The sequence below is a fragment of the Halictus rubicundus genome, chromosome 9 (assembly GCF_050948215.1).
Source record: "Halictus rubicundus isolate RS-2024b chromosome 9, iyHalRubi1_principal, whole genome shotgun sequence".
NCBI classification, from domain to species: Eukaryota; Metazoa; Arthropoda; class Insecta; order Hymenoptera; family Halictidae; genus Halictus; species Halictus rubicundus.
The window spans coordinates 610,268-624,231 of NC_135157.1; the positions used below are offsets into that span (position 1 = coordinate 610,268).

The window sequence follows — 13,964 nt, forward strand, 5'->3', positions numbered from 1 at the left end:
AGGTGGATGCCAAAAAAATTATCGGCGTGCAGCAGTGTTGTTTTTTGAACGTTATGGGATCAAAAAATGTCATGCAACATTTCATAATTTAGAAAAGCGGCTTCGCGAGCACGGTGAATTGTGTAAAAAAAACTCGCAATAAACCTAAAGCTGTCACTAATGAAAATAATAGTGCCAGTATTCTTGCTGCAATTACATTAAATCCTCATATTAGTCAACGTACACTTGCACAAACATCACATATTAGTCGTTCATCAATTCAACGAATTTTGAAACGGCAAAAGTATCATCCATATCACATGGTTTTATCACAAGAGCTTTTGATAGCAGATTACGATCACCGCGTAAGATTTTGTGAGTGGCTGCAGGGTGTTGTGGAAAACGACTTTTTGTGCAAAATACTTTTTTCCGATGAGGCCACTTTTATGAATTCAGGGCATGTAAATAGACATAATCTGCATTATTGGGCCGTGGAAAACCCAAATTGGATGCGATGTGTTCCCTTTCAACATCGATGGTCTTTAAATGTTTGGTGTGGCCTAATAGGAGATTTTGTGATTGGACCTTATTTTTTTCAAGAAACTGTAACATCTGCAAGTTATTGTGATTTCTTAAAAAATCATTTGCCTGCGCTTTTGGAAGATGTGCCACTGCACGTTAGAAGAGAAATGTGGTTCCAACAAGACGGCGCTCCTCCACATTTTGCAATCATCCCCAGGCAATTTTTGAACGAAAAATTTGGGAACAAATGGATAGGTCGTGGGGGACCTCGTCAATGGCCTCCTCGATCCCCCGATCTAACACCATTAGATTTTTTCTTATGGGGATATGTAAAGGACAAAGTTATGTTTGAACCACCGACGACAAAAGAGGATATGAAACAAGGAATACGTGACGCTTGCGCTTCAGTGACTCCCGAAATGTTAAAAAGTGTTAGAACAACTTTGATGTTTCGAGTAAATAAATGTTTACAAGCCCGTGGTGGACATTTTGAACATTTAATTTAAAGTACATTTTATTTCTTCACGAATAAGCAAAGGACTCAAGCGCGTATAATTCCATAACGCTATTTCCGAGCGCTTCAAGTACCTACAACTCGAAACTTCAAACTGTTATATCTCATCATGGAAGTATCTGACAAAAAAATGTTTCAAACAAAATTGACTTGTTTTTTCCGGTAGAATCTAAATATGTAACATTTTATAGGGGGTTCCATTTAAAATTATAAAGGTACCTCCCCTCCCCCGTTAAAAGGGAAGGGAGGCCACTTCACGTTTATGTAGTCAGAAAGGCCTTTCAGTTCCATACAATTTAAGACTAAGAACTTTAAAATCGATGGCATAGTTTTCGAGATATTGAGCTGTTCAGAGTTATGTGGGCCACCCTGTATAAGTGACGGAATTATTTGTCCAAATTGAAAAATTAATTTTTACATCAATATATTCATTATACCACATTTGGTTAAGATCTAAGAAATGCAGGAAGACTCAAGGACTACTTACAAGTAGTACTGTACATTTTATCACGTTTTATTAACACTAGATTGCCGGATGAAAAACAAGGTATCTGGTCACTTAGTGATTCCCTCAGACAGATTGGTGGTATTGTATGATAATGAGGGTGATGAGATACCTATCTTCATAATTCTATTAAAAAACTAACATATGTTTTAAAAAAAATCAAAGTTTTTCTATACATATAGCAATAAAATCACAAATGAGTCAAATTGATTCGCTCCGGCAATCTAGTATTAAATACATTACTTTAATTTTATGGAATTTTTGAGGTTGCAGCTTAGACAGTCGAAAATCCGAAAATGCCAGGTACCCGATGGTCGGCAAGGCATCGCACAGCGGTTGGAAACCGTGAAAACGCGAACTAAATTCATAGCGATGTTATTTATACGCTACTTTTATGAACAGAACGTATTTAGGGGTTCCTTGGGACGTAGAATCTGATTTTAGAGTAATTTTTTTACTGCGATAAATAACAACAATTATAAACGACTGTTGTACTGGGTACAATCAAAGTTTTAAAGTGCCAAACTTTGTCAGTATATTCTATAGGCCTAAATAAGAAAAAAATCAGCTTCCTGGTTTCGCATCAGGTGCGTCTGTGAGTTATCCACCTTCCTTTCAAATCGGGTTCGCCGCGTGTGTCTCCTAGTGACTCCCCGATTTCGCATTGGGTGCGTTCGCGAAGTTTCATCCTCCTAGTAGCTCCTCGGTTTCGCATCGGGTGCGTCTGCGTTTGACTCCAACCTCCCAGAGGTTCCCTGATTTCGCATCAGGTGCGTCCTCGACGTCAACTACCCTAGCGGCTCCCCGATTTCGCATTGGGTGCGTCCGCGTACCTAACTAACAAATTGAAACCATATTCCTGGGGTAACAACCCCTCGCCGGCCTCTCGCGTTGCTCGCAGCCCTGGCTCGTAACATGTAATACACCTGTAGTTAGAAAAGGCTAAAAAGGTTTATAAAAAAACAAAGGAAAGGTTTATATTTGCATTCCAAAATCAAACATTTCATATGCACCGACTTGATCAGTGATTTCTTGAAAGAATTGTAAAAAGTAATACAAGAAATATCAATCAAATTAACTTGTACACATTTTAACAGTAAAAGTGTGTAGCGAAACAAATGATGGTAGCGAACATGTTAATTAGGGTTTGTCGATTTTTAAAAACCGGTTTAATCGGAATTTGCAAAGTTCGAAAACCGATTATTAAATTTGAAAACCGATTTTAAATATTGGAATTAGTATGCATTAGTGTGCATTTTATAGTTTTTAATGGACTAAATTCTAGTTTTCGAAAAATTTAATCTTGAGAAGCCAAATTTTTAATTCAAAAACTTCTATTTTGTAATTCTGAAACTATCTAAATGGTTCTTGTAAGACGGTAGTATTCAAAACAAAATTTTACATTCTTATAACATTATAAATATTTAAACTCGTTTACTACGAGATCTACGAAGTACCAAAAATGATTAGATCACAATACTAATTGTAAGTAAAAATAACTATCGTGTATTTATTGAGAATTTTAACAATTTTTATTATAATACATGTCCAAAACAATAAATTCATAATCTCACCTAATAGAAAATTAAAAGATTTGGACCAATTTTAGGACATTTTACATTTTATTTATGAAATTAAGCGACTACAAGATAAATATTACATCATAAGATAGAGCACACAGTTCTTTACACGGATACTGTTGAAATAATCTATAACGTAGATGTTGTCTTCGATTGGAAAAATATTTTGTCTGTTAACGAACCATTATACATGTATATTAAAAAAGCAATTTAAATTATGTATCTGCTTATTGCTGTCATTATTTCTAAAGGTGAGGTTAAATAATAGATATAAATATCTATAGATAATAATAGTATTATTTATAGACACAACATTTAAAAATTTTCTGGTTCATTTACAGGCTAAGTACTTTTTTATAATTACATATTTATATCACTGAGGTATAGTGAGACACCCACGTTTTCTTATAAAGTTACAGACTAAATTATTATATAGAAATAATTACAAACTTACGTAATGTTACGTTTGCATATCTTGTGTTCACATAGAAAGAAATTTTAAGCCAAATAGAAATTACAAGTTTCTTAGTTTAATACAACTGTGACTATAATAAAGACCCCCTTTTTTATTATTATTAATATAATGTTTTAGAGTGTTATGTTTTTATTCTTGCAAATAAGGCTACGTATTACTTTAAAGAAATGTACACTTTATAAATGTGAAAAATTGATTGGTTAAAAATTAAACGATAATTAAATAATTATCTTTCACAGTCCATGATTTTGAGTTGAATTCTCAATTATGTCCGGCATTATTCTTATTTTTACTTTTTAAGCGACATACTTTCATTTTTTCTTTTATGTGACAAAGAAAAGTAAACGGAATATACATGTATAAAGCAATAATGGTGAGCAATTTATATAATATATTAGAACAAAAAAGTATCTTTATTATTTTCACAGAAGGATATAAAATAAAAATAATTAATTTCATTAGATTACAATGGATTACAATTATTAATAGATTTTTTAATATTTCAATTTTATTCGGTCAATCTTGAAAAGTTTTCCGTACCATATCAAGTTCAAAAAATCACACTTGAAACCACGTTTGAAAGCAATACCATTCAAATTATCCAAAATTTCACATTACCAAAATCGGAAGACATATACATATGCAACGACATAGTCTTCGATGCTATCATCAATAGACCAATTTTAAAATTGAAATAAACGTATTATATTATACAAGGAAGGCCATAACTATTGATAACATTTAAATAATTAATGACACTTCACAGTCTGATGTAAAAACAGAATAAATACAAGTGATAAGCGAACAAAATGTCATTAATTTTTCAATGGTAGTGCATTTTATGGCCCGCTGAGCGTATGTACGTTGATTTATTTATACACTTATTTCTGTTTGAAATAAATTATTGATACACGTATGCAGAAACACTTTAAACCATATGCAACGAAACAGAAACTGTCAAATACATAAGAACCATCGAGCTGTCAGTTTCGTAGGGAATGCAACATTATTATACCGTATATAAGTGTTTACAATATTTCATGGCACGGAACAACGACATAATGAAATGCAAATTTTTGCTATTTCTTTTGCGAGGAAATCATGGTACCTGTTCTATCACGGCTGTTCTTCGCCAATTCTAAAGGTTTAACAATCGCGTTGTTCGCCCAGATTTTGTTTTCCTCGTAAATAGAATGGGCAGCTACAGTCTGTCCCACAAAAGCGGTGGTGTGTCTAGAAATATTAATATATCTGTATAAAATTTAATACGGACAAAAAGTACATCCAAACCACTAAAGCGGCTCTAAATAATGGTTCAAATTTCCTCCATTATCGATCGCAGTTTGGTAACTAGACAGCGGATTTTATGCACACATTTATCATAGAAATATGTAAGTGTAATGTAAAACTGTAAAAACATTAAACGAATTTAAAAATACTGTAATATTATTTTCAACCTGTTAAACATATTACGAAAGAAAATGTTCTATTTCACTCCAATTTGATGCAATTCAGAACATTTTTTTTTTTTTGGTATAAAGATCCGCTGTCTATATGATAAAATTTTCGCGAGCTTTCTAATTTTTTTACGAAACAAGTAGTGACCCCTATATTTTGCGAATGTGTTCATTTGAAATTCTCAATATTACCATAAATTTTCTTTCTAAATTTCATGTTTGCACCCCTTCGCTGTATAATAGGTACCAAAAGCAATGGGGGGAGGGAGGCAATTGTAAAGATCAGCCTAAGTTTTCATTCTTTCACAAAATTCATTTGCTTCCAGTTCAATTAATCCAGCATCAAAACGTATTGGTATTTTAAATGCATTTTCGATCGATGTTGAATTTTTCCCAAATTGCGTCACATTTTTATAATCACCACTATGCTCTTGAGGGATAGACTGTACGACGATCGATGTCATCACTTTGACGGCAAGGAGCCAGACTTGTTACATAGAAAACGTTTGGGTTCGATTACAATTGTCATATTTGTATGTAATTCGATACCTAGATAAGATAGAGTGTAAAAACTTCACTAAAAAGGACAACTAAACGTGACTATGCAACTAAAAGATCATCGTCACTATCTGTTTGACAATGTGTGGGGTCAACATCCAGTAATAGTCGAGCTTCCTCCGTAGTGTTGACCTAAAATGTAGAATATATCAATTAGCGAATGTTTAATAGCTGAAGTTCAGAATAGTTATACAAAATTAAAGATACATATTTTGTTATATAGCATAGTCTTAATCGATAGAAAACAAATGTACCGATATCTATTAACTCTGTGACAAGTATGAAATTATTGTTTTATTTTAGTCCCAATAGTAGATCAGTATGTTCATTTAGCGAAAACAAATTTTCACTTTTATTGTTTTGTGATGCCCGAAATTTCATAAGTAAGCTACACGGGCCCGGCAAAGCCGTGCTCACGAACGGTTGGAGTCAGCAACCCGTGCCCATTGTCGCCAGATGAGGGGAGGGTGCACGAATTGAGGTGAAATAGTTACCCTCTCTCTGCCAGTGCCGGAGTATGCATGATAGGGACGAAACGCGTCACGTGACCGGGCCGCGGCCGTAGCGTGAGGAGTAGAGCGATAGAAGGAGAAGATAGAGTGGGGGGCACAAGTCTTGATCTGGCGACACTGCACGTGCCTGACGTGTCGGGCCCATCAAATTTCGGAATCAGCAACACGTGTCGGGAGTGGCGGTTTCCTCCAATGTGAAAGCGAAGACAGAGCGAGGAGATAAAAACCCTAGGTATCACCGGGGACGAGACAGATGGCAGACCACAGAACAGTTGAGATCATTGGCACTTATATTCGCGGCTCGAAGCTAAAATAAAGTCTGCTCACCCCCTACCCTGGTGAATTCTTATTCAATTAAGCGCTCCCGCACCCGCGAGATTCCAGCTAAAGTATTGTTGAACCTATCCATGTTATTTATACAAAGTAATAGAAATTTTCTTTAAATAAGCGATTTTTTTTTACTAATCATCGTAATCTTCATCCTGTTTATAAATACAGGGAGACCCAAAAATCACTAGACCATTTAAAATTCGAATTTATTTATAAAACGATAAATGTGAATTTTTAAAAATAAAAAGGTTATTCCACTTTAAAATGGTCTAGTGAATAGACTATATTCACTAGACCAGGGGTCGGCAACCTTTTTTGGCCGCGGGTCAAAATCAACCAAAATGTGAGTATTGAAGAGACTTTTGGGTCAGAGATATTTTCGTATTAAAACGGTCTTTTAGTAAATAATAAGATATATTTTATTAAGAAAATAATTACAAACATAGTTGATGTTTCATGTTTATGTTTCATAATTTATTTTTATATATTATACTTTATTTTCGGAACTAAAGTGGGTCACTTGAAATTATGCACTAGACCATTTTAAAGTAGATTAACCTTTAGGGGTAGTCCCCTGTGCATTTATTCCAAGAAAGAAAAGTCTAATTAGAGAATGTCAAATTTTCCACCCATTAGAAAGAAATTGTGCAAGTTGTTTTAATGCAATATAACAAAACGATAGACTCTAAATACAAGGAATACCTTCAAATGATTTTTCATTGGTAGATTGCAAATTGTATGCATTTGCTATAAAAATGAATCGATGAAATTTAGAACAGTGAAGAAATTCAAAGAATTTAGTTTTGTTCTATTTCTACTTTGAAGAAAATGTTTATTTAACATAAAGATTTGCAATGTACTCATTAATGAGAAAATTAATGAAAGTTAATTCAAAAAGAACAGTTAATTCAAGGTATGCGTGAATATAAAGTACATAATGGCCATACTCTGCAGTATTGGACGCGTCCACTGCTTCTTCTTGAAGAAAATGGATGCCAACAAGAACGTAGCCACGTTCTCCAGTCCAGATGTAGGAAATAAAACAGCACTGCTACCAGAGCGATAACACTCAGCACGATGCTAGCTATCGTGCCAGCTAAACAAACAAAAAACATAATATTTCACAAACAGATTTATATGTATGTATGTATCATTAAGCAACATTCCGGAAGCGTGACAAAGATATGATGGACCTTGAAAACATATAAGGTGTCGAAAAAAATAATATTCAGCTTACTGAACATTGTTCAAGTTGAATGTCACGTTTCTATGGATATTACTTTTTAACGCTCACCATAACTAGGGGAGAACATTTTGACGCCTTCGTCTGCATCCACTGAAGTAGGAAGATGTTGTGTGCTCGATTTGCAAGCGCAAGTAACGTTCGTGTACCATTCGAACTCGACATTGCACTGTGATTCCTGTAATCAAAAAATAAAAGATTAAAAGTAATAGTGCAACAAGCTTATACAGTGTTAGAATACTATTTACATTACGAACTCTTAGTGTTATTTTTATGCACCCTTCATACTGAAAAAAATCCCATTTTCCAGTTTACATTTTTATATGACATACAAATACTTTAATATTTTTGAAAGGTAGTTTCATATTTTAATATTATCTCTTTTACTGTAAAAACGTGTGCATACAGTCAGTCAAAAAAATCTCCGTACACCCTTCTAAAATAGGATAACTTTTTGAAATGAATTTAAACATCTTAAGTTCTTTTTTGTAAGATGTCGAAAAAATTAGGTTACCAATTAATGTTTACAACAATTTTCGAAAAGATTACATTTAGTCAGAATCGCGTAGAAACTAGTAAAAGTCGGACATTTCTTTATCAGTGACTTTAATTAAAATGGAAAATATACTTTTTGCTTTATGTCAGTTAGATATATACATGTTGAAAATCTCATCGAAATCGAATGTTTAGATTTATTACAGTTATGATGGGCCGAAAACTGTATTTTTTCACTATTTTCAACCGTTTATAACTCATGGCAATAGTATCAAATTCCTGTGAAATTTTCAGCATAAATATATACATATAATATGTATGTCACATAAATCTAGAAAACCTATTTCATAAATTTCCATTACAAATTCAGATTAGAAAATTGCAAAATCAATATACAGGGTGTCCCACATAAATGGGAACACCTAAATATCTTTCGTATTTACAGTCCTATCAGAAAACTTCAGAGACAAAGTGACACTATTGCAGGGGGCAATATAATGGTGAAGAAAAAAATTTTTTATGTCGTGTTTTTTTAATGAAATTTCAAGGTCACCGATGTTTTTTTTAATGGATTAGTATATTTTTTTACGATAGCATGATAGACAATAAAAAACTGAATTTAGTGGGTACCACCTTTTTGAACTTGAAATGACCTTGAGCGAGAATAATCATGTTGAAGCGGATGAAATGTGGAAGTTTAAAACTTACGTGCTTCAGCAAAGATTGCGCGTTGTTTACGTCGGGTTGACCTTTACATATCATAATAAATGTTCGAAATAGTTTTCATAGTAAACAGCGTATGTTTATGTTGAGGGCCCGCTCTAGCGGTTACGACGCCCCGGGCAAAAAAACAATTTGCCGCCCCTTTTTAAGCACTAAGCACCGCGCTGAACAGAATGACCTTTTTTTAGCAAAATTGTCTGGCAAGGGTAGTCAGACATTTTCTATTAACTGAATATTTAAAACATCAATATTTTTCTTACACTTACAGCCAAAGCCAAAATGGCGCCCCTAAATTTTGGCGCTCCGGGCAAATGCCCGGGTTGTCCCCCCCCCCCCTAGAGCGGGCCCTGTAATGTTAGAATATGTATCATTGAGATCGATAACAGAAGGTTAATCGGTTAGAATAAGTACGTTGTTCCTTCTGCATTATTCGAGTTCGAAACGTGAAAGTGATAACAATGCGTTATATTGTACAGGAACGAATCGATATGGTTTTCACTTATGGCGAAAGCCACCAATCTTTGAGGCAAGCAGTACGTTTGTATCGTGAAAAATTTGTGAATCGTATTTGTCCTTCGTTACACGCATTTTCCGTCGTGGTAAAACAATTTAAAAATACCGGTAGTGTAAGTTCTAAAAATCGTAATAAACAAAGAATTGTAACTCACAAAGAAAATAGAATTAATATCCTAGCTGCAGTATCTAACGATCCACATGTAAGTTTGCGACAACTCGAACAAGAGTCCGGTACCAACCCACAACGCCAGAGGATATGCGGCAAAGGATTACTGCGGCATGTGCTTCAATTACGTCTCAGGAAATCGACAATGCCTACAGATCATTTATTAAAAGATTGCAACATTGCATAAATACGGATGGTCAACATTTCGAACATTTATTATGATATGTAAAGGTCAACCCGACATAAACAACGCGCAATCTTTGCTGAAACACGTAAGTTTTAAACTTCCACATTTCATCCGCTTCAACATGAATATTCTTGCTCAAGGTCATTTCAAATTCAAAAATGTGGTATCCACTAAATTCAGTTTTTTATTGTCTATCATGCTATCGTAAAAAAATATACTATTCCATTTAAAAAAACACGACATAAAAAATTTTTTTCTTCACCATTATATTGCCCCCTGCAATAGTGTCACTTTGTCCTCTGAATTCTGATAGGACTGTAAATACGAAAGATATTTAGGTGTTCCCATTTATGTGGAACACCCTGTATATTAACTTTTTCGCAATTCTTACCAATAACAATTTCCTCGAAACTTTTTTTACCCATCATGTAGTAAAGTAATTTTTCTAAGTTCTTGAAAAAACTAAAATCTTAAAAAAAAATTATTCCGCTTTAAAGAGTGTATAGACACTTTTTTGACTGACTGTATGTCCATTTTCATAATATGTTACCGTACTTATAGTTACATGATCCTTTTTCATCCTATTGAAGAGTAAACTACTGAAGATTGACCATCTATAGTCTTTTCTCGATATACATATGTCCACAAGACGGGTCTAACCAGAAACGTATATCGGCCAGGAGATCGCCGAGGAATGTAACATAATACGGGTCGGGTATATCGATGTGCGCCGAGAACGGCGAACATTTGGGTAGGGATACATTTTTGTGAAAACATATTTCAATAATCAAAAAACTGAATTTCACTACATTAAAACAATATTATTTATTTTTTTGAACCGAATTAGTATAAATATTACGAATTTAATATTAACGTAAATAATAAAGCCAAACTGTGTCGAGCGCCTATAGGCGCTCTCAGTGTCACAAACGCAAAATTTCTAAGCGCCTATAGGCGCCCACAGTAGCCAAGGGGTTAATAATAAAAAAAGTTCAATTTTTTATTTAAACGCCTGAGCTCACGCGGGCCTCCGCGTCTCTTTCTTTCCCATACGCTGTCCTTCTATGCATTCGAAACTTTCATCGTTCATTACACATGTAAATATCATCAGAATTATATCATATTTGGTATTATTTTTATTCGAAAAATGCCAGGAATTTGTTGGTGAAAGTCCGATAAAAAAATAATGAAAAAAGAAATTTAATGCGGCTATAGTCTGATTGTGAATTATCTCAGCCAGCCACAAAGATTGTAAGATGTTGATGGCATCAGTCAAAGTATTATTAAGACAATTACGCTTTCCTATTAAATTAAATAATTTTAGAAAATGTAATAGTTCATAAAGTGCACGACATATTTCGTTTAAAATAACAAGTTACCCTCTTTGATACAAGCGTCACCAGTGCACTTGTTAACCTAAAATTCTTGGAAAAATAACTTCTTCTTCTTTACTTGAAGTTACGTCAGCTTGCTAGATATTTGCGACAAACTCTCGGATCGAATTCACGAAACAAATACGGAAAATTTTCTACGTAATGCGTAGTTTCTGGTAATCTATAATTGTGTAAACATATTCGCGTACGACCTACATATCACAGCAACACGACTATATTGTGTGCATCGTGTTTTGTATCGTAAAACTATCTTATTAACTAACAAAATGCAAGTCCACGCGTGTAATTAAAATGTATTAAAAAAGTGGCGACAGCTGTGGAATTGATTTCTTCGCAAGTCATTGTTTCTGATGAAATTTCATTTAGAAACATTACACACGAATCCACCGATAATTAGCTACCCTTATCTTATCCAAGTCTACTAAACACCGCAAACTTTAATTCTAGGTTGTTGAGGGGGAATGCGTAATGGTAAAGCAATTATGCCATACTCGGCGCATTAAACCTATGCGCAAATGACCTTATTACGTTCGTTAAAGGGTTTTTCGGACATTTGTCATTAAGATTACGGAAACGATCATCAGATAAATATGAATAACATCGGTAATGCAAACATTAACGAATACTTCGCTTGATTGTGGTTATCTGCCAGTGCTAATCTACATTCCGATCATACGTAATTATATGATACATACATGAACGACACAATTCATACATTGCATACGAGATGATAAATCCTTTTTATCAATAATCAAGACGTATTGGAAGAAGAGGCATCGATTCGTTAACAATAAAACAGATATTACCAAATTGTGAATATCGTACATATGCATTGGGTTACTGCATACATTCTGTGCAGTTTTATCTTGAAAGTTGGTTTTTTGTTACACAATGGATCCAAAAAGTATTTGAACACTAAAGGTCCCATTCTCGAGAAATTTTCGATGTTTAAACATCGGTTGCTGATAGGTTGATGATAAAAAAATGTATCAGACGAAACTTGCGTGGTTTAGATGGTGGTTGATTCTATGTAAATACATTTTTTGTAGGTGGACGGGTAGAGGACATATGAAGGTCATCCGTTTTTTAAATTAGAATGATATACTTTTCTATGTACTATCTAATAAGACGTTCTAAGAGGCGTACAGTGACCTACGACTCAAGGTCATTGAAGATCGTTGAAGGTCAACTGCGATGGATTATACATGGAACATTTTCATGGACGTCGCGTCGCTCTTGTAATCTCTTATTAGGGGCCATTGAATGTAAGCAAACCCATTACCGCTCCACATAATAACTCATTAGTCAATTAATTAATTTTGATGAAATTTTCAGCATGTACATATGTGTCCATAACTATGAAAATGGTCTAAGTCAAAATTAAAAAAGAATGAGTTTATCAGTTATTTCACACCACATTATTTTAAACTAAATTTATTCAATGTAATTTTTACGATATCTTAAAAAATGGACCATTAGATAGTGGTTGTAATTTCAACATTATATGGAATTCATTTAGTGTTAATTATGAAAGTGGTCTAAGTCAAAAATTTAAAGAAATTATATAAACATAACTTGAAAATGGCGCGTGGCCCTCTGTGACGCGTTTCTGAACTACATAATAAGCCGATAAATGACAATCAAATAATAACAGAAACGACAATTCATTCCGGCTTATCTAACGATATAATTCAGTTGGGCTCTTCGGAACTAATTATTGGCGGCAAATAATTTATATATTTTACCACTATGTCAACAGATATGTTCAGGCCAAAATCGTAACATTAAAGTAGCATTGACATGGATGAAAATTGCTCAGTCATCAAGTAATAATATTGAAACGGTAGACCACAAATTTTTGGTTTTCTGGTCATTCCTTTCTACCGAATGATCGTGATTTTGGGTTGATAGAAATGAAAACAAAAAAAGCAAATTACTTATACTACCCTGAGCATTATTATGAATTGATAGAAAAGTGTAGAAGAAGAAATACATTTTCGATAAAACGAATGTCGCGGAAATCACTAGAAGAGTCAATAACAAGAAGAGTAAAAAATACCGCGGGCGAATCTGTCTCTTGGCTGCAAATTCAATGGATGAGATTCTTGAACAATGAACCTTATAAAATGTTCTATAAAACTTCTTTAGATGATTCTAAATTCCACGTTTTGGATCTTTCACCTAAAAGAGGAAGACCAAAAATATACGGAAATATTAAATTACTTCCATTATACACCACCACTAGACCAGTAACGGAAGAAAAACAAAGATATTATGTGTTTACTACCATACATCCCTCCAGTTTTTCAGGAACATTTTAAGAATCTTAAAAACTCGAAATGATAAAAATGGATTACTTTTTAAAAATAATTAATAAATGTTCATGAATTATTTCATTAAAGTTATTGTTTCAAATAAAACTCATAGTTCTTTATTGCTTTAAGTCATTTATAGGACATTCAGTTAATTTTGAAAATGGTCTAAGTCAGTTCAAACTTTAAAAACATTTTCGTATGAAATTCACACAAAATTTCATATTCATAATAAATTTCCATTAATCAAGACTAATAAAATTATAAACTAAAATGTCGCATAATATAAAAATATTTTTTAATTTATTCAAATGCAATTCATTAAATATCTCGAAACAAGAAATATATGACTTAGACCACTTTCATAATTATGGGAACATATATACAGTCGAGTCGGAAAGTAAGTTAACAATTGGAGTATGCCAACGAAACGCAAAATCGACATTCATTTCGGCGAACCGAACGGCTCGATTTTGCGTTTCGGTCGCTGTTCGGC

General features: G+C 33.7%; 1 protein-coding gene across 1 annotated transcript in view; it reads right to left on the bottom strand.

Moving 5' to 3' along the window:
• Positions 1–4,757: 4,757 nt before the first annotated feature.
• Positions 4,758–13,964, bottom strand: part of Lerp (lysosomal enzyme receptor protein) — a 67,368-nt gene continuing 58,161 nt past the window's right edge. The window contains exons 14-16 of the mRNA XM_076793713.1: positions 7,727–7,853; positions 7,380–7,528; positions 4,758–5,722 (exon numbers count right to left, since the gene is read on the bottom strand). Of these exons, the coding sequence (XP_076649828.1) occupies positions 5,633–5,722; positions 7,380–7,528; positions 7,727–7,853 (366 nt within the window). The 3' untranslated portion in view covers positions 4,758–5,632. The remainder of the gene's footprint in view (positions 5,723–7,379; positions 7,529–7,726; positions 7,854–13,964) is intronic.